The sequence below is a fragment of the Lacerta agilis genome, chromosome 6 (assembly GCF_009819535.1).
Source record: "Lacerta agilis isolate rLacAgi1 chromosome 6, rLacAgi1.pri, whole genome shotgun sequence".
NCBI lineage: Eukaryota > Metazoa > Chordata > Lepidosauria > Squamata > Lacertidae > Lacerta > Lacerta agilis.
The window spans coordinates 59,040,731-59,062,727 of record NC_046317.1 but is presented as its reverse complement, the minus strand read 5'-3'; the positions used below and the strand labels follow the sequence as shown (position 1 = coordinate 59,062,727).

Genomic DNA, 21,997 nt, shown 5'->3' with positions numbered 1-21,997 from the left:
GCTTAATAAATACTGCAGTGGAGTCAAGATGCTTTCCTCCTCCACTGCCAGCCTATCCCTCCCACCCACACTCAAAGTTGCTATGGAAACCTGTGACTATTTAATGATTTGAATTCTAGATATGGTCCTGTCCACACCAAACGTGGAAAGCACTATGCTACTTTAAGCACTCATGGCCTCCATCAAAGAACCCTGGGGATTAAATGTTTGCTGAGAGGTGTTGGGAGACACTGGGATTGATCGGTAAATCACCCTGAGAATTGTGAGGGAATAGGGGTCTTCCAGGATCCAGTTCCCAGGATTCTTTTGGAGGAGCCATGAATATTTAAAGTGATATTATACTGCTTTTTAAGTATACAGTGCAGAAGGGGCCATAAAACAGTAATTGGGGCCAATCCCTGGTAGACACCCGTTTGTATTTTCCAGGATTTTGCCTGTTGCCTTTTCCAATACAGTGTTAAAGTAAAACACATCAAACTCTACCATCCCAGGATGAGTACTCCCATCACAGCCAAGAGCACACTTCCAAAACCTATTTCTTTTCCTGTATTTCATCTTACACATTATCTCTTATTTTATTATTGGAACCAAGCTGCACTGCACTGAATCATTCCTCTCCACTGCAAGTGCTTCTGTTTACATAAGGGATTAGCACACCTCCTACTTGGCTGATCTCTCCTGATTTTGGCTTGATGAGCTCTTTCAAACATTCAGAGGAGGCTCATGGCCAAACCTTCTTGGGGCTGCACCATTTCAGAAGGTGGGCGGGGGAGATAATATGTTTCACTGGTCTCTTATGAAAACCCCACACATTGCATTGCAGCCAGTGGTAGCTTTGTGCTGGTAGAAGTGCTTCCACTAGTGCAAGGCGAGGCACCCCATATACCCTCTATACCTTGGGTACCTCTATACCTTGGGTACCTAGATGTTGTTGGACTACGACTCCCATCACCTGCAGCCAGCTTAGCCAGTATTTAGGAATGAAGGGGGTTGTCTGGGGGCCCAATGTCGAAGAACACTTCTCTATACCATATGCCATGCAGTTCTGGTGGGTCCCTCAACCCTCTAGGGTTGCACTGCATTTCAAGGGGCTTGCATTGCATTGGAGGAATCAGCACAGACTTGTGGAAAATTCAGCGTACCTTCTGGCACAGGAATGAAGAAACTTTTTTCACCCTAAGGACCACATTTCAATATTGGACACCTTCCAGGAGGTATATGGAACTGGTGGGCAGAACCAGAAGCAGAGCAATGGATGGTACCATTGCCATGCAAAGTCAGAGGTCCCGGTCCCCTCCCCCCATAAACACTATTGTCTCTGCTTCACAACATCTACATCTGCTATTATCCCTGCTTTGTTTTCCCCAGTCTGGAATAATAATAGTAGTAGTAGTAATAATAATAATAATAATTTTTATTTGTATACTGTCTTTCTATCTTATGATACTCAAGGCAGTTTACAAGCAGAAGAAACAAAAAATGTACATCTTATAACAATCTAATGCAATACAAAAATGTGATAATAAAACAAAACTTTAAAATAAGCAACCTACATCAAAAAGTAACATTCAACGATTATTTGAGTAATATAAAATAATATCGACATATAAAAGTTAAACAGAAATCCACTCAACATTTACAATAAACAATTTCTAAACTAATCAATAAAACAACAGCAAGCCACAGTACATAAAATAATACAATACAAATTGAGAAGCAAAGACTAGAGGGTGGAGCAAGGCAGGTGGAAGGAGGCCTTGCCTGATGGAGTCCTCTTGCTTAGAGACAAGATTGATAGAGAAATAAGAAGGGTGCATGAGTGCATACAGAAACTAGGCTGTTGTACAAAGGTGAAATTTATATCCATTGCCCCACCTAGGAATGGCATGTGGCCCCAAGAAGGTTGCTCAGAATGGAATGTGGCCCTCAGACTGAAAATGGTACCACACCCCTGGCACAGTTGTAGGAAAACGGAAGGACACTTTTTACAAAGTCATTTGCACCTTCCTTATGTTACCCATTTTACAGCTGGGAAACTGAGGCAGAGAGATTCTATGGATTTCAGCATTTAAATGGCAAGGAAAGCATCCATGAAGGGTTTGAAGAGGTCTGTGTGTACAAGAATAAGTTTGATAGAGGCAAAGTGATTGCATGTAAAATGCTCATGAGTTACCTTAAAGGTCAACTGGTTCAACCCCCTGGATCCACTGGATCAAACCCTCCTACTACAGCAGCTCTGACAAGTAGCGATCAAAAGGATATAGGAATATAGGAAGCTACCTGATAGTGGATCAGACCATTGAGCCATCTAACTCAGTATTGTCTGCACCAACTATGAGCTGCTCTCCAGGATTTTAGGCAAGAGTCACTTCCAGCTACACCTGGGATTGAACCTGGAAATTCTACATACAAAGCACTGAGCTAGGGCCCTCCCAGCCTCTACTTAAAAGCAGCTAATGAAAGAAAAGTTCACTATATTCTGACACAGTCTGTTCTATTGGCGAACAGCATGTACCATCAAGAAGTTCTTCCTAATCTCTAGACAGAATCTCCAGAACGACACCCTTCACAGGAGAACCTCTTAATAGCCTGCATGACCTTTATTTTTTATTTCCAAAGAATGCTTTGTCCCAACCACTTGGCAAAATATCTATCACACTTAGTTTCTGTTGCACCAGATAGCAGGAATATGTTTACTAGACATAAGGAAGAACAACTTCTGTTGAAGCAACAGAAAACTCTCAGAGTTTAGTGGGACTTACTCCCAAGTATCTCTATTGATTAGATTATGAGTTGCAGAAACTGCTTGTCAGAAAGAATGACAAACCAATGGTGGATTCCATTAGCTTGCTGCATAATTTTTATCTTTGATGTAAAGATCAAAGCTTCAATGGTGTTGAAACATAGCAGGTCTCATTTCCTTTCTGACATGGAACAAGGCTCTGCCACACATGTACAGAGACCATAAAGATCAAGCAAAGGTATTTTGTTGTTTATGAACAATACAATGACTATCTTGGGGTCTCTGGCTGTTAAACACCTGGCTCCCTGGGCACTCCTTGGCCTATCATCAAATGAAAAGAGGAAAGTTTCACTAAGTAATTGGTCTTCTGACATCTGCTCACATGTATGCTACACACTATGCCTGCTGCTTCTTTTATCCTTCACAAACATCTTCTAAATTGAGCTGGGAAACATAGTCAAACATGAGGAAAGACCCCAAGATCTAGTCCAGACAGTTGGGACAAAAGATACATCAAGGTGCCCTTGAAAAAAGCATCATGAAGAAGTCACTACTGAAGCAAGGAGTTCCAAACTCAGTGAGACTGCAATGCCCATCAGCCACAGCCTATGCTGGCTGGATAATCTTAAACTGCTAGATTCAGGTAGGTAGCCGTGTTGGTTTGACGCAGTGGAAATATATATAATTTTTTTAAAAAAATCCAGTAGCACTATAAGCTTTCATGTGCATGCACACTTCTTCATGCACATGAAAGCTTATACCATGTGTATGCACACAAAAGCTTATACCAAGAACAAACTTAGTTGGTCTCTAAGGTCCTACTGGGCATTTTTATTTTATTTTTAAAATATATTTCAAAAACTGCTAGAAAGCATCAAGTTGGCAAAGGCTGCATAGAACTCCTCCATTTCTCACTTGAATATTCAAACCATTTTCAGTCAAACTATTTTACAGTGAGTGCATTAAGGACTGTAGCTGTAGATCTTATCGACAAGATTTTGGCAGTGCCTGTTTCTGGATTTCATGCAGAGTGAGTCACTGATCCAAAAGATTTTTTTAAGCATACCACACAGTTTAAGATACATGTATATTTCAACCACTTTTGACAGGAAGAAAGCAGTATATCAAATCTGTCTCTTTCTTCTCATTTCACATTTTGCATCAGCTGCGGGGGAAAGGGCGCAGTTGAAACCGGCTCTTAACATGCTAGGCACAAACCTGGGGAATTGTCCATTCACACCTAGGAAAGCAAGTTGATTTTGCTTCCATGTCATGGTAAAGGAAGCTCGAGAGCACGTTCACGTTTGGGTCTCAGATTTGGGATGCTTTAAATTTCACTGGAAGTCCAACAGCTTTAGGTTCTGAACAGCCTATTAGACAGGCTCTCTTCTCTTTTCCTTGCAGCATCCAGCACAAAACACGTTGCATGTCATTGCACTGTGCAACTTGTTCGGAAGTCACAATGCCACTATGTACCCACAGCCTTGGGCTCACATACTCGACCCCACCTTAAACAAGAAGAACAGGAGAGGCACAGGAAATTTCTGACACCAGCCAGATACAAAGAAATTCTGTGCCACCTAGTGACTAAACCCTATAATGACACTATCCGCATAATAAGCAAGTCCTGGGATCCAAATGTTACTTTTATTTTATAGGTGGCACAGATGGGGTTTTCAGAAGCTCTCCCACGCTAGCACAGACCAGCTCCTAACCTGCTTAGCACCAGCAAGATGGCTGCCTCATGTGCATTCAGAGCTTGCCCTTACATACGTTTTTACAATTCTACCGCGACCCCTTAGGAACTCTTCAAAGCTGCTTTCAAACCTTGAGAAGCTGATTTTGCTTTTTCAAGTACACGTGTTTCCGAGACCACAGGCAACAAACGGATCCTTCCCCCAAGCTGCCAAATACCACCAGGAATTCTTTATGAAAGGTTCAATTGAAGCCATCAAACAATCATTTAGACATCTAGAAAAGCAAGCCAATGCCCGCCGCTGCTCTTTGGAGAGGGTAAGATTCTATTATAGGGAGTGGAATGCACTTTCATCATGTTAGGAAAGTTGTTCATTGGGCAAGTGTCACACTGAGTAACACTGGACGCTTTTGTGAGCATTTTGCTCTCCATGTAAACAGATCAGGGCGGCAGAAGCCAACACCATTTTGTTCCGCCATGATTTAAGCCAGGCATGTCCAAAATCTGTTTTGGGGGTCTAATCAGGCCCACTGGCCAGTTTAATCTGGCCCATGTGGCAGTTTATTTGCTGGGGTAAAATGCTAAAAAAAAGCCCAACTTCAATCCTAAAAAAAGTCAACAACTTTGGTCGGCCCTCACACATGTTCACTTCATTAAATCTGGCCCTCTTTGAAAAAAGCTTGGACACCCCTGATTTAAGCAGAAGGGGCTCACCTAGTGAAGTGGAGCTACAAAACTAACTTCTCAGGTGTGTCACTGCTGCTTACTGGGAGAGAAGGAGAGGGACAAGGTAGCAGGGAGACCAGTGCAGTGTTCTCTGTTGTTCACAATCCAAGCTCTCTAACTGCCCCTCCACTCCCTGGATCTCCTTAGCCACCCTGGTCTGGGTGCTGTCCAGCTGCTTCTGGTCAATCTTGACTCCTTGTAGTGGCTAGTAAGACAAGGTGCTTATCTCCAGAGTATTCATCTGTGGCGTGCAGGAGGCCTTCTGTGATCACAGCCATTCTCAGATTTTCACAGAGCTGTTAGCATTGCTGATAGCTTGTTGGGGAGGGGAGCTCAGTGTAGTTGAGTGTTTCAAAGATCAGATCTTTTGGGGGCGGTGGTGGTCCACAGTGTAGTTGAGTGGTTCTGCCTGCCACCACACAGCTGGGACCTCCATCCATCAATGATGGTACTCCTCTCTCTGCCAGCATCCTTTCTGCAGAGAAGTTCCTAATGTGCCATACCACCTTCCTCCACTGTTCAACATGGTGATGGTAGAATTGCTCCCTTAGTAATTTGTCAGTGAACACATTCATGTTATGGTCGGGAACATAATCTTCTGGAGCCACTCTTTTGTGAACGTTTACTGAAGGGCACGTAACCGCAGCTATCTCAGAAACACTTCTCGGCTTGCCATGTGCATTCCCAACTCATGTAGGCATGCATCTGGCAGCCACTCCTGGATACTATTCTTGATACTTTCTTTTTTTAAAAAGAAACACCACCCCTCTACATTTAGTCTTGGTGGCATTTGGAACCTGATGCTTCGAGCCTGTAAATAGCAATATATCCTTCTATAAACAGCCTCCCTGCCCTTGAGAGAGGTCTAAAAGGTTGGGTGAAATTTGGAAATAATACAACAAACTATCATCACTTGACTGAACTGGCTGCCAGTTAGTTTCTAGGCCCAATTCAAAGTGTTGATTTTGAGCTATAAAGCCTTAAATGGCTCTGGACCACTTCAAGGACTGCCTCTCCCTATATGAACCACCCCAGACCCTCCACTCATCATCTGAGGCCCTTCTTCACGTGCCTCCTCCACGAGAGGTGTGGAGGATGGCAACATGAGAAAGGGCCTTCTCTACAGTGGCTCCCTGCAGGGGTGTCTTACCCATAGAGGCTAGTGGCACGGGGCGCCAGGGCGCCAAGTTCTGGAGGGTGCCAGGGAAGAGGCGGAGGCTGGATGCGGCGCCTCCCGGCATCAGCTTGCCGCCCTTGCCCACCTCCACCAAGCCGTGCCAAAGCAGTCCTGTGCCCAGAGCCTCCGTCTACCCTGGCCACTGTGGCATGAAGTGGCCAGCTGAGCCAGGAGGCGCCGTGTCCAGTCTCCGCCTCTTCCCCGCCAGAGGAGCCGCCCTCCAGCCGCTGCCTGCCTCTTCCAGCCCTGCCGGCAGCGCTGTCCTCCCTAAAAAAAACTCTGGGAAACGGGGGCGGGGCACCAGAGGGAACTTTGCACCACGGCACCAGATATGCTTAAGACGGCCCAGGCTCTCTGTTTGTGGAGGAACACCTGGCGCCATCATTATATATATTTTAGGTACCAGGTACCAGTCATAAACTATCCTCTATAACCAGACCTTTGGCCTTTAACTATCTGTGACCTTTTAGAAGCGGGTGGGATGTTTTAATGTATTTCTTTTTTTCTTATTGGTTTTAATGTATGTATGTGGGAGGTTTATTCTTTCTGCTTGTTTGGTTGTAAGTCGCTTTGGGTTGCCCTCGGCAAGATAAATAAACTAACAAATTTTAATCATCTTCACCATCGTTCTTTCCTTGCTTAAATGATGGTTTGGAAATCATACTTACTAACAATAAATTCATTCTCTGACTGTGGATCCCTGTATAATGAAAACTGCATAATCCACACACAAAGAGGGAGGTTGATTTTTAAAAGGGGGAAATCACAAAGGAAGAGGTGGTTAAGGGAACACTTAGCCATTTCCAATATCCAGGGGCTAATGAGCTGCACCCAAGGGTACTAAAGGAGACTCACTCTTATAATCTTTGAGAATTCATGGAGAACAGCTGAGGTTGCAGACTGGAAGTGGGCAAATGCTATCCCCATCTTCAAAAAGCAGGAAAAAGACGACCCAGGTAACTACCGACTGGTCAGCTTGACATCGATACCAGAAAAGCTCCTAGAACAGATCTATCAACAGTCAGTATGTGAACACTTAGAAAAGGATACTGTGATTACTAAGACCCAGCATGGGTTTCTCAAAAACAAGCCATGCCAGACAATCTCATTTTATATATATTGCTTTATTTGATATAACCTGCTTATTTTAAAGTTATTGTGACTTTTTATATAGGATCTGATTGTTACTATTAAGGTTTGAGGCTTTATTATTCTTTTTATGTGTGTTGGAAGCCGCCCAGAGTGGTTGGGACAACCCAGCCAGATGGGCGGGGTATAAATAAAAAATTAGTAGTAGTAGTAGACTTTTTTGGGGAGCAGGATGGAGTGTTTAATAAACGAAGCAATGCTATAATGATGACTTTATTGTTGGCCTTTCTTTTGCTCTTGTGTCAACACAGTTCTGCTAGTGTTGTTAAGAGCAATATTGTGCTGAGGATGTGAGGCAATGGTCCATAGGAACACTATGAGAGTAGCTGCCATTGTGGTTACATTGCCCTTCCACATCATAGCTGCTATCGTGCATTTGGCTTTTATTCCGAGAGAGCATAGGATTGCAACTAGTTTATACTATGAGCTTGGGAATTTGTCTTCTGCAGTCATACAAAATTGGTCCATCTAGCTCACCATAGTCTACTGTTTCAGAAATCAGTCCTTTCCAGCCCTTCAGGGAGATGCTGGGGATTGAACCTGGGAACTTTTGCATGCAGAGCATATGGTCTACCACTAAGATATGGCTCTTTCCTGCTTTAAGCTCTAGAGTAATGGTAGCTATGTTTGCTGAAGCACAGGACCCCCCTTGTCCTGGAGTCTGCATGAATACCTACTTTGTACTGGGTCAGAGCAATGGCTCATTCGTTTCAGTTTTCGCCCTGTCAGGAAACAGCTTTCCAGTTTGTATTTCCCAAACAGATTGCATAAGATGTTATATAAAATAGGCCCGAAACGCATATTGTCCTCTGCCCTCAGAAGCTGTGCCCACATCTTTTTATTAATTTTTAAAAAAAAACAATGCAGATTTTATAGGAAGGAGGTTGAAATGCTCGAAAACTTTGCACATATTATTGTATCAAGTACACAATTTACTCTCCAACACTTTCCCCATTACTGTAGTTTGGTTATTAAATGCCACATTGACAAAGTAAGATGGATGAGTTAACCTCTTTCGGTAATATTACGAGAGTGTTGACCTCTGAGATTACAACAGGCCAGGAGGCAGAAACAGTGCTGGGCGGAAGGACTAACATAATCCTGTCTATTCTAGCTGCCTGAGCCACCTGGGTGCTGTTCCAACAGTTACACATATCTCTTTGCATTAAGCTTATAAACGATGGCAGTGCACAACTGCTTCCCAAACGGTACAGGCTGCAATGCTCTGCCCCATTCATCCTGACGAGAATCAAATTGCCATTTTTAAGTGTGTGAAGTTGAAAATATTCATTAGATTAAGCTCTGCCCAATCAAGCATTAGCCAAGACCAGTGTTGCTTTTGAATAAGGTAGCAGGGGTGAGAGAGTGGGCTTTCTAATTTACATGCCTTTTTATATCAATAGCTTTGCTCAGTGGAAACAAGGTTTAATAGCTAATATGTCTTCTAGGAGGCGAAGTATGATACTCTGCAGTTGGGCATTTTCACTGGAGCAGATATGACATACTGCGTTGATGGATCATCACTTGACAATACTGTGTTGATGGATCATCACTTGACAATAAATTACTACTACTGTATCCAATTTTTGCATCCCCCCCTTGCATGGTGGCAAAAAAAATCCATAGTAACATTGCTACATTCCACTCTTTCCCAGATTTTTTTTCACATCTATTTGTCTCTACTTCTGTTTCTCCTCTATTTAAATTTGAAAGTTTTTTCACTGTGTGATTTCAGTCAATCAAATGTCATGACATACATACATACATACATACATACATACAAATGCATACTTTGAGGTTTGGAAGCTGGTTCCAAAGTACTAAACTAATTTTGGACGTCAAGGCTGAAATATTGGAATTCTCTGGAGATCATAAGCTTTGGTGAATACAGATGTACGTACAAGGTTTGAATCAACGTTCAACTTCTAATATCAGTGAAACCAAAGCAAGATGCATTTTAAAATTATTATTTATACCGTTACCTCTTTGAATGGGTTGGGGCCAAACACTACATTACTAAGCAATAGGGACTCTGGTTTCCTACCATTCATCACTGCCCCATACCAGTTAGCTAGCTTGAAGTCACATACTGTAAGTAGTACAAATTCCCTGTAGATGACTTGTTCCTTAAACATTTTGAACCCAAATATGCAGATGTTGAAACAAATTATGTATAACATGCTGTCTTTTAAAAATCAGGTTTCTAGCACGAAATGGTACAAATATGAACAATGCATAGTGAGGTTTCAGGTGCCAGATGGCTGGGTCGGAAAGAGCAGAACTACTAGGGACTAGAGGATGGGAGTTCAACACCCTGTGTTGTCTTTGCAGAAACAGAACAAATTATGGAAATTTAGCATGTATGTATATAGAATTCAAATGATCAATGCAGAATTTTGGACTAGAAGCATCCTTGGGGGGAAAAGTTGTAGCAGCAACATAGGACTACCCATGAAGAATGACATGCTGAATGAAAAATCCACATGGATTTTACAGGAAAGTACCAGACAGAAAGAAACTGGGGCCCTGCTCACTTGGCATCATGGTCCTTTCCTGGAAAAAAAAAATATCAATTCTACCCTTCAGTCCAAGAGGTGCATTTCTCTCTGGACCTTTCATTATGGAGTGTGTGTGTGGGGGGGGGGGGTACTCCCTTTGAACTGATCTTCTTAACCCAGCATTTAAGACCTCAGCTGCCAGTGTTAACATGCGAAAGCAAAAATTAAAAACCAGCAGTTGTTTGTGACTCTCTGTTTGCAAAGGAGACCATGTTGTGTTGGCAGTCTCCCTAATTATGCTCCCTGGAGATCACATTCTCTAGGCCCAGAAGCATGAAGTTGGCAGGCTGGCTGAACACTTGATGGAAGGGTGCTTTTCTTATCACTTAAATCAAGCATGGAATTGGGCCAGCCACTTGTCACCCCAGAGTGCTGGAAGAGAGGTCAGACTTATTTTCCCATATTTGTTTGAAAGTCATCACGACCTCATAACTCTTTTTTCATAGCTTCCTTGCTGGACACCCTCCATGCAGAGTGTTTTAACTAATCCCCAGTGGGCTGGCCAGATTCCAAAGAGGAAAAGGCTCTTGTGCCTTTAGAAGCTGCGCGACATGCTACCACCAGGGGCGGAGGAAGCCGCCCAGCTACCCGGGGCGGCAAACCTGGAAGCACCCGGGGGGGGCGTGGTTTCGTTCCCAGCACACATGTGCAGCGTGCGTCCGACGCATGCGTCTGATGCATGCTATGCATGCGTGCAGGAGCAGCACGCCGGCAGCAGGAGAGCCCCGGGCAGGGTGGCCTCGCTCCACGGCTTGCTTGGGGTCCACCATCGGCGTGCAGCGCTCCGTAGGGGCGCACTGCCGGCGGGCGAGCCCCGAGCAAGCCCATCCGGGCAGAGGCGAGCCAGGGAGGGGCGCCCAGAGTGTCACCCTCTCCAGGGTGGTACACGGGGCTCCCCGTCCCCTTCGTCCCCCTCCCTACACCACTGGCTACAGCTGCTGAAATCCTTCTTCTACATAACTGTTATGTACTGAGTTGAATAGGATCCAAACTGCAGCAGTCTGATTGGTCCTAGAACAATAGGATTGAGATTGCAGCAGTCTGACTGGTCCCAGAACAATAGGATTGAGATTGCAGCAGTCTGACTGGTCCCAGAACAATAGGATTGAGATTGCAGCAGTCTGATTGGTCCGCAGGAGCCACCCAATCCAGCTCCAGGTGGAAGTGAATCCGCACTCCGATTGGCATACAGGAGTATCCCGGAATTAGCCAATCACGTGGGGCCCATTGTGTAAATAGTGTATATAAAGCAAATGTTTTGGGGAACTTCATTCCTCACTACTATGAGCTGAATAAAGAGCATGAAATTCACACCTGACTCCGAGTATATTTCAATAACCATTAAAGGTGTAGGAACCCTGAGTTTCCATTTGAAAATCTCGTGCCAGTAAAGAAGCAAACATTTACTTTAAAAACATACAGGTATCAATGGCATTTCAGCCATGGGCACAGCATTTCACATTATTAAACAGGTTTTCTTGCTCCTCTGGAAGAGTCATATCAGAGCTACAAAATCCAGTTGAAATGGAACTTCTGTCATTTCAGAATCCCAAGCTTTACAGTGCAGTCCTATGCGTCTTTACTCAGAAGTGCACCTCATCATGTTTTATGAACCTTACTCCCTAGTAGCACAACCTGACGCCTTCATCTGCCCCAGCTGCAACAAAACATGTCTCTCCCTTATTAGTCGCTATAGCCATGGCAGGTGCTGCAGCCTGCAACCTTCCAACAGTTTGACTTCACCACCAGAGGCACACTTTCTCCATTGTCTCCAGAGACAGATGGATGCCAACAACTCCCTAGTAAGTGTATTTAGGATTGCAGTCTTAAATGTTTCAAAATATATTTGTAGTGTTTTTTGTTGCTCTCCTTGTTTGAATTCCATTGTCCTCTGTCTTCCTTGTCTTTCAGAGATATGGGCAAGGGACCAACATGGGCTCATTTTAGGGTAATTATAGGGGGGAAGTGAAGTGCCCCCACATAAAAGCAGACATACAATTAAACTTAAAGTCAGTTTGGGTGGTGTGTGAATGTTTGGGTCTCTGAATCAACTTCCACCAACATGTGGGCTGTGCAGCCAGAACAGATGAGATCAGTAACTTAATTACATTTTTTTTTAAAAAAAATAGCTGCCTTGTTGCTACTTTACTGTGTGCTGTGTCTGTGTCTGAGATTGCAACATGCCTTTTAGGGCATGGGACTCTTTGAGAGCTGCAGAGCTAACTGAACTCCAATCTTGCTCCCAACTTTATTTGAGGAAGGCAATTGCAATTTTATCCTGGGTGAAGTTTGTTCTCATTTGTATGCTAGCTGCTAGGGAATGCAATTATCTTGGATCTTGACTGCCTGAGGAAATGAGCACTGAAAGACTTGGTGGGAACAAAGTGCTTTCTCAAATGGAGCTGTTGGCTATCATCCTAAGATTTCCCAGGACAGGGAAACTTGTGTGGGTTTTGCCATTACAGGAGCAGGACATAACACATAGCATTTATTCTTTTTTTGTGGGATGATAATACCCATTTCCATTTGGTTTTTATTTTTTTATACTGAGGTCTTGTGCAAGAGTGATATTTTCCTGATTAAGGATTGCTTAGGAGTGAAAAAAATGAACTGCAAAAAGATCAAACTTATCCATCCTTAAAGAAATCAGCCCCGAGTGCTCACTGGAAGGGCAGATCCTGAAGTTGAAGCTCCAGTACTTTGGCCACCTCATGAGAAGAGAAAACTCCCTGGAAAAGACCCTGATGTTGGGAAAGATGGAGGGCACAAGGAGAAGGGGACGACAGAGGATGAGATGGTTGGACAGTGTTCTTGAAGCGACTGGCATGAGTTTGGCCAAACTGTGGGAGGCAGTGGAGGATGGGATGCCTGGCGTGCTCTGCTCCATGGGGTCACGAAGAGTCGGACACGACTAAACGACTAAACAACAACAAGGAGTGATAAAGAGGTGTTGTGAGAAAACTCTGAACTTTTTAAAATATATATAAAAATAGCCTGATATATGGATTGTGATTATGGCAGAACAACTACCGCAAACAGGGTTGCTGAAATTTGAGCATGCCTTTAGCATGCAGCAATTGGTGGAAATAGTCATAGTCTTAAAATACTGGCTGCTGGAAACAAAATGGTTAGGTTGTGCTCTGGCAAGGAAGAAATGAGAGTGGTGATACTGACCGCACATATGACAAATTACCCACCCCAAATAATACACTAATCACCTTCCACACTGACAGGAGGTGTAGAACAGGCTATATTTACTGATCAGATCTCCCATGGTAAGAAAATAATCTGGATTAAATTTAAACTGAAGTACGGGTTGGCATTTTGATGGCAACAAGGTTGTGTGGAGGCTTTTCTTAATCAGCAGCTCTGATTCCACAATACACTCTCACCAGGCAGGAGCTCTCAATGGGAAAATAAAAGACAGGTCCCTTGCTTGCTCCTCTTGTTTCAGAAAAAGGACTCACCACTGCCTCCCAGTGCTAGTTCATGTTATCCCCACTTCTCACCCATCCCTGAGCCATAGGCAGTACAGTACCCCCCCATCAATCATTTCCTAGGGCATTATAAGGTTATTGTTGTTGCTGCTGCTTTAAAAGGAGAAAACAGAGCCTCTCCCTCTCTAACCTCTTGGCTTCTCCAGACACCTGTGGAGATAAGATTCAGCCTATGACACCCATATCTAAACCACACCTCTCATTTCTTTGCACTACAGTGTAGCTGTTGTGTATTGATTCAATGGTTTTTATATCTGTACTACTATTGTCTGTATTCGCATTAGGGTAAAGTAACTGCCTTTCTGTTCCAGAAGGAACAGCTACTATTGGTTCATTTAAGCTGCTGTATTTGGATCCTCAGTCTTATTGGTTCCCACCAAAAGGCAGCTTTGTGATTGCTTGAGATTGTTCCCTCCAAAATGTATCCTTTCTAGCCAGTCTTCTGTCCCTATAAATGTAGCTTCCCTCTCTTCAGTCTCCAGTCTTGTTTGCCTCAATAAAGAATGTTACATGAAGAAGCTGTCTCCTGCCTGCTATGTCAGAAAGCTGAAATCACTTACTGAAATCACTAACCCCACGCTACAACAGTAGCTGCTTGTGTAAACTCCATCATGGTTTTTTAAAGAACTGTAAGGACAGTTTGACCCCCAAAGGGAGCAGTGAACCAGAAATATGCTATTGGTTTCAGCTGAACAAACAGGTTCTTTATGCACACTCCTTTTCATACACAGGTGGGTAACCTGCAGCCTGAAGGAAGCAGCTTCCAACCTCATTTCATGTGGCTTCCGGATCCACCTGAAGCTGCTCCAGTCTTCATCCCCCCAGAGAGCTCCTTCATTCCTGTTCATTTCTTCTTTATTTACCCTAGCTTTTAAAAGAGCCCCCCACCCCCACTCACCCATGCCTCCTTTCTATGCATTTTTCAGAACTGGAAGGGGCAGTATTTTATTTTACAAAAAAAAAAAGATTGTTTGTTTTGTTTTTTGTTTAAACCCATTCCTTTTCCCTTTCTTGGTTGTATGACCTGGGCAAGAGAAGTTTTCTCCCCTAGCTGCCTAATAACAACTTGACAGGTTTAATGTGAGTGGAGCAGGGCTTTTTTCCCCAGCCGGAACTCACTGGAACTTCCAGCATCTCTCAGGTGGGCGCTGTTGCCATTCTAAGAGAACAAGGGAGGCATTCATGGCTCCTCTTTTTCTAGAAAAATAGTACTGGTGTGTAGCATGCATTCATCTTTTAACTGGGTGAGGTATGATTTTTTTTATGTTATTGCAAGCTGGACACTTTAGTTAAGAATATTGTAAATCTTTTGATGTATTGCAATTTAGTATTGTATTCTTTCTTTAAAAAATTGTAAGTTGCTTTGAGATGTTTTTGTCGTGACAATTATCATAGTAACAATAGTAACTATTGTTATAGTACCTAAAGTCAGAAAGTAGTTACAGTAGTTATATTGGTCTGTTGTACTAAAAATAAAATAAATCCTCTGTCTACACATTTGAGAGTAATCCCATCAGTGGGGCTTACTTCTGATAGAATTCCTAGTCCTATGCAGGTCTGTCTGAGAATTGAAGCAGGGTTGCTTTCAATTAATTGATACAGACCATCATTTGATCTGCCTCTACCCACCACTGGTATGCACCCCTTCCTTGACAGGGTACCCCCAAATGAATGTGGCCCTCAGCAGGAAAAAGTGGCCCATCACTGTTTAAATACTATAGTATAGTAGCATTATGACCTGTGACTTGATTAATTCTATAAAATCTGTTCATTGACAAAGTTGGCTCTTAACTATTCTCTGAGAGCACCAGCTATTACATTTTACTGGGCACAGAGAGGCTATAGAAATCCCAAAACTTGTTTGTGTATGTGACAGTACTCACAGGTACTCCAAACACCGCTTTTTTGTTGCCCATGGTAGCCATTTTTTACTGGCACAGATGGCACTTTTATCAGTATATGAGTACTGACATCTCATTAATAATAATAACAATGATAATGATGATGATGATAATAATAATAATAATAATAATAATAATAATAATAAATAAATTAAATAAATAAATAAATAATTGTATTATTTCTACCCCACCCATCTGCATGGGTTTCCCCATCCACTCTGGTCGGCTTTCAAGAGAACATTAAAAACAGAATAAAACTTCAAACATTAAAAACTTCTCCAAACAGGCTGCCTTAAGATATCTTCTAAAAGTCAGATAGTTGTTTATTTCCTTGATGTCTGATGGCAGGACGTTCGACAGGGCGGGTGCCACTACCAAGAAGGCCATCTGCCTGGTTCCTTGTAACCTCACTTCTCACAGTGAGGGAACCGCCAGAAGGCCCTCAGAGCTGGACCTCAGTATTCTTTTTTTGGTGGAGGGGAAGACAAACTTTATTGGAAGGACACAGGGTGGATTATCCCTCTCTGACCAAGCTGTACAAACGTGTCACACAGGGGAGTTTTGACCCAATTGGGCTACAGTCAGCAGTGGGCCTCAGAACAACCAGTGGGACTCACATTCAGACTCCAGAAGTGTGAGCACACCCCCTTCTCAGACTGGATGTTATGGAATATGGATGATCAAAATGCTGATGTCATCCTTGAATTCTACACAGACCTGGGTGGACTGTGCCTGCGAGTTAGTCCAGTCCAGCACTTTGGTGACTCAGGCCAACTTGATGGGTCCATTGCAGAAGGAAAGTGACACCTCATTTCTTAAAAACAAACAAACAAACAAACACAAACAAACAAACAACCCCCAAAACCAACCCATTGGAAATTCCTAAACCTGGCTGAATCTAATTAAAATTATACTTGATCCAATTATCTATTATGTTTCCTCTATTTTCTCATGGAGTGTAGTCAAATTAGTAAGTTAATACACTTTACATTGTTACAGTATAGTTATCAATATAAGGCAGCACCGTGACTGCAGAAGTATACTCCAGAGGATCCCTTTGTAGCAAGCTACGTGCTAAAGCCAAAAGATGACAAAGCACAGGGCAAAGAGGAACTGCCTAATGAAGTTTCCAGGCTGGGAAAGGCACAAATGATCTAGTGAATTTGAAACACCAAATTAACTGACAAATATTTCATGATTTTTAAACATTGTATTAATTGTTTCAATTTTTTTAAAAAATCGGCAAAATGTGTGGGTTTTTGGAAGCAGAACCAGGAAATTTTCTTTTTGGGTGATTTCCCCCCAAATGTTCAACAACTTTCCCAAGAAAAGCTCAACAACTTTTTGCATCTGGATTTCTACTTTTTGAAATATGGCAACCCTAGGCTATTGGGACATCTCCATTTCCCCCTCCTGATATATTCAGGTTCCCTAGTACAGGGATGGAAAACATGTGCTTTCCCCCACCATATATTGCTAGGCCAGCTGGGCTTATGAGAGTTTTGAGTTCGATGCCCTATGGAAGGCCCCAAATTCCCCATTCTTGTTGTAGTATTCAGTTCCTAAATTACCAGCCAAATATTCCTGTATTCTGATGAAAGGTTTCAGAATTCAGACACTTAAACTCAACCCCAAACATATTTTTCCTTGGCAGTATCTCACTGCTTCAGTGACAGTGGACACCATTTCCCCCCTCAGTCAAGAGTGCTCAGGAACGCAGACCAATTGCCCCAACCCTAAGCGTACTTTCATAAAACTAAGTTCTACAAAACCCAGTAAACGATGGTGAAAGATCCCCCACCAATGCAAGATGACCAAAGCCGAAAGTGTCAGGTATAAAATAGTTTATTTAAAATGAAAATGTATGTAAATTGTATGCATAGTTATCATAATAATAACAATAATATAAAAACAACCACCCCACACAAAGGCGGGTACAAGATGCTACAAGCTTCACATATCCATACCTAAAGAACAGGTATGTAGATTGAAATGGATGTGTAGTTAAAACTGCTGCATGGCAGCAAAATAAAACTGTCTTGTTTTAGGTACAGAGTCCGTTAGCATCTGCAGTCTCGCGTACAAATAACAGTTCTCTTGCCTTCTGGAAACTACACTGTCAAGAAGGAATGGGGCGAGGAATGTCCTGTGCATTTCAGGTCACCACGTTCTTGCAGGCTCTGGAGGTGCTCTTACGATGCATGCTGCCGGTTCACCAAATTTCTCACTGCTAGCACCTGCTTGCTTTTTTCCAGTGTTACACCCTCCTGTTTTTGAGGCACAACCTCCTCTTTTGTCAGGGGGGTGGCAGGTCTCTCCTCTTTCTTCTCCCTCTCCTCCTCCTCCTGCCTCTCTTCGGAGGCGAAAGGGCTGCAGACCGTCTCCACCAGGCCAATGACCACACCAAAGAACGTCAGCACGCTGCCCAGCATGTACAGCTTGACCATCTTCCCGTTGGGTTTCTGGCTCAGCATCTCTTTGGCAAAGGGAATCAGCTCCTGCATCGTCTCCATGGTTAGCTAGGGGAGTAGACACAGCGAGTCACAGAGACCTGCAGAGCAAAGCAGAAAACGGAAAAGACATCAGTTGCAGTTCAAAGGATGTAGTCCCCCCGGCAATAAAAATCCCACAAGATGATCTTACTTTGAAGAAACCGACAGCACTTACAGAAGTGCAACTTACAATGGCCACATTATCTCTGCAATTACAATGCAGTTCAGATTATCTACCTGTCTCACCGCAGGACGCATGCATAAGGCTTACCAATGCAAAAAGCATGGGAGCTCGGAGAATTCCCACCCCCATGCAGCCCCACGCTTGCAAATCTTTAATTCGAGGAATTCAAATCGCGCTCTGCACAACCCTCATCCCAAACTGGACCTGGGTGAACTGAGCCGCCAGTCATCGACCTATCTCGGCGCCTGTCGTTTAACATCCTGGTTTTGCTTTCAGAAAACAGAAATCCGCCGTACTCACCAGAACCACAGAGCTGTCAATCTTTGCCTCGAGAGATCTCTTGTTTAAGCAACAGCGGTGCTTTTCCTCTCTGCTCTTTAGATCCGACCAGGCACTCGGGTTTGCTCAGCTGTTGCCTGCCTTTGCAAGCGCGCGGGCCGGGCCTTTATATTCCCCACGCTGGGCGAAACCCCGCCCCCGGACCGAGTCAGTTGCAAGAGGTCGCTCAGGCAGGCGGAGGGCCAAGGGGGCTGGCTGCCCATGCGCCGAGCACGCCGCGAGCACACGGCGGGCTTAGGGGACGGGACCCTCCCGGGACGCGCGAGCTGGCAAGGCGCAGGGTTGGGGTGGGCGCCAGCTGCCAGTGACCCGGGGAAGGAGACGGGAAGGGGGAGGCCGGCCAAAGCCGCCCAATCAGCCCGTCTCCTGCGCCAGGAGAGAGGGGTGTAGTTGTGTGTCACGTAGCAAACGGCGGGCCCTCAGACGGGATCTTTTCTTTTCTTTTTGCAAAGGTCGGAGGGTCAGCCCATTTTTGCGCAGCCAGGGAATAAGCAGGCGGAGACGTGCGCGGGTGCCAGTGTTAGGATGACCTTCACTCCCCCCACTCTAATAAAACAGCCTTGCGCTAAAGGGCATGAAGGCTTTGCAAGGAGGCTTAATCGGTGACTTTGTTTATATGCCTCCTCGTTTGCTTTGTTTCGATCAGTTGAGTGATTGGGGTTATTAACCGGCCCCCAAGTGCAATGGTTAAAGAGCAGGTAGGCTAACACACGTTGCATCCAACAGCAACCAAGTGCCCCCCAGTTGTTGCTGGGCTGCACCTCCCATCAGCCCCAGTCAATGCACTGGGATAGGCTAGTGGGCTCCTCTAAGGATCCCAGGGTAGCTTTGAGGATAGGCAAAGCTTTGAACCCTGGTTTTCCAGAGCCAAGCTGAGTCTGCAGACTCTGCCATACTTTAGATACCCAGTTTCTATATATCATAGAATTGTAGGGTTTTAAGGGACCTATATATGGGTGGGTGTGTTTCTCTTGTACCCCACCTTTCACTCAAGGAGTTCCACTGCCCCCACTTTTTATCTTCATCTGGCAACCCCCCTGTGAGGTATGTTAGGCTGAGAGAGAGTAACTGGCCCAAGTTCACCCAGTGAGCTTCATGGCTGAGTGGGGATTTGAACCTGTGCCTTCCTATGCCCCATCTGTGCTATACATTTAAAGCAATATTATACCACTTTAAACAGTCATGGCTCCCACCCCCCACCCCACAAGAATCTTGGGAACTGGAGTTTGTTAAGGATGCTGCGAGTGGTTAGAAAGGTAAAGGGACCCCTGACCATCAGGTCCAGTCGTGTCCAACTCTGGGGTTGCGGCGCTCATCTCGCTCTATAGGCCGAGGGAACCGGCGTTTGTCCGCAGACAGCTTCCAGGTCATGTGGCCAGCATGACAAAGCCGCTTCTGGAGAACCAGAGCAGCGCACGGAAACGCCGTTTACCTTCCCGCTGGAGCGGTCCCTATTTATCTACATGCACTTTGATGTGCTTTTGAACTGCTAGGTGGGCAGGAGCTGGGGCTGAGCAACGGGAGCTCACCCTGTGGCAGGGATTCAAACCTCCGACCTTCTGATCAGCAAGCCCTAGACTCTGTGGTTTAACCCACAGCACCACCTGGGTCCCTGCTGAGAGTGGTTAGGAGACCCCTATATTCCTCACACAGCTACAACCCTTTAGTCGTTTCACAACCATTCCCTGTACTCTGGGAACTCAGAACTGTAGCTCTCTGTGGGGAATAGGGGTCTCTTAAAAACTCTTAGCACCCTTAATAAGCTACAGTTCCCAGGATTCTTTGGGAGAGTGGTATAACATTGTCTTCTTTGTGTGTTGCAGATGGGACCAAAGCTTGTCACACTAACCACTACACCACACTGGCTGTATGTAGGTTCTTTATGTTAAGACCCAACAACTACCTTCAGAATCTAGCAGTGGGGACCAGCCACCTCTGAGCAGATCCTTCCAGCCCCTTCCTCCAGTGCTTGGCTCATGTTGTTTTTTTTTAAGGGGAAAGGCAAGCAACCCATGTTAGCATCATTTAGGTTCTTGCCAGCTTTGAGAATGGTTTGGAGAAATTGCTCTTCTGGTACACAGGGCATGGTTTTGGGCTTGGGGATCTGTGTTCTATTTCTGTCCCTAATGCCGCTGGGCATTCTTGTGTAAGCCTATATGCCTCCCTCTCACCTCTCACCCACTAGCTGTGTTGTCTATTTGGATAATAAGGGGTTGTGAATGCATGCAGTCTGTTGCAAAAGTGTCTCTCATTGCAGCAGAGACCTTGTTGCTTTATCCAGATAAGGAAGGGTTGAAAAAAGTGAATCAGTGAAGGATAGAGCTTGGTTTTTAGGCCTTCCAAATGAAAGTGTGGAGGATGGCCGATATCATGGTCGTGCCCACAGCCCCCAACTTCCATGCATTGTATGCCTGGAAGGGTCATCACACCAGCTGGAGTGGACAGACTTCATGTTTTTAGAAATATGCTGAGGTCCACCAACTGGTGCCAGGTGCAACACAGTTATCTCTTTTTTGGTGTGTGGAGTTGTAGAATCAGGTGCAAAACAGTGTTTAGGTGATAAAACCATTTATTTATTGTACCCCATGAGCTATACACCAGTATTTTCTGTATTTACAGGTACAAATCTACGGTACATTTGAGCTAATACAAATCAAGGTTTGAGCAGCAAAACGTCACCCACCTTTTGCATTTGTAAACTGCTGGGAGTTAAAAACCCTTGCCAATCCACTGTAAATCATCCAGCAATGTACCTGCAGAGCCCAATCTACCTTCTGCCCACTGCGGATGTCCAGTGTTCTCAAAGAGTTTAGACAGGATAGTGATTCACAAATGATTCTGGAAGTTGTTCACAGTTTGCAGGCAGAGAATCACTTCTAAAATGAGATTAGGGGAATCAGGCTACAGTTTATGATCTGAGAATCCTACTTCTTAACCCCACATGTGTGGCAGCAGTTGGCTAGGCTTCCTCAGTGGTGGAAGTAAATCACTATTCTCATGTTCAGAAGCCATGTTTTATTACTCCACATATTCTAGGGATGAGATCTGGCACTGAAAGCAAATTTTCAAGTGCCAAGCCATGGTGAGTTCTAATTCTGGTTCAAGCTAAACCTTGGGTGTTGTGGGACTGGCGGTTATGGTCTTTCCATACTGGAAAGCGATTAAAGGAAGGATCACTTCCATGTCAAGCAATTAAACCCATATCCCCCCTGGGAATTGTAGCTCTGTGACTGCAGTTCTCAGAATTTTTTGGTGATCCGGATGCTTCAAATATGCTTTAAATGTACAGTGTGGATGTGCCCCACGATCCTATTATACCACTTCCTGTTCCATTATTTTGTGTGGCCATAAGACCCACTGAGGAGCAAGTGTGAACACTCAAAATATAAGAGGGAAAGATTTTGTATTGTGGCTGAAACACTAAGAAATCCAACATATTATTACATGTGCAGACACCTTTTTTTAGCCAATCCATAGAATTGGGTTGCCTAACCACCTTTCCATTTTATTGGCTTTTGCCAATATACCGGTATAT

The 21,997-nt window shown here is 44.3% G+C and overlaps 1 protein-coding gene across 1 annotated transcript; it reads right to left on the bottom strand.

The window, feature by feature from the left end:
* Positions 1 to 17,276: 17,276 nt before the first annotated feature.
* On the bottom strand, positions 17,277 to 18,535 carry G0S2 (G0/G1 switch 2). Its single transcript, XM_033152917.1, has 2 exons — positions 18,424 to 18,535; positions 17,277 to 17,998 (listed from the first exon to the last, which is right to left on the bottom strand). Exon 2 carries the CDS (start codon positions 17,958 to 17,960, stop codon positions 17,640 to 17,642), a length of 321 nt encoding a protein of 106 aa, XP_033008808.1. The 5' UTR covers positions 17,961 to 17,998; positions 18,424 to 18,535; the 3' UTR covers positions 17,277 to 17,639.
* Positions 18,536 to 21,997: the final 3,462 nt, after the last annotated feature.

What these genes read in the sequence shown, in the direction of transcription:
- G0S2 (XM_033152917.1), bottom strand. Translation starts at nt 17,960, where the DNA reads ATGGAGACGATGCAGGAGCTGATTCCCTTTGCCAAAGAGATGCTGAGC.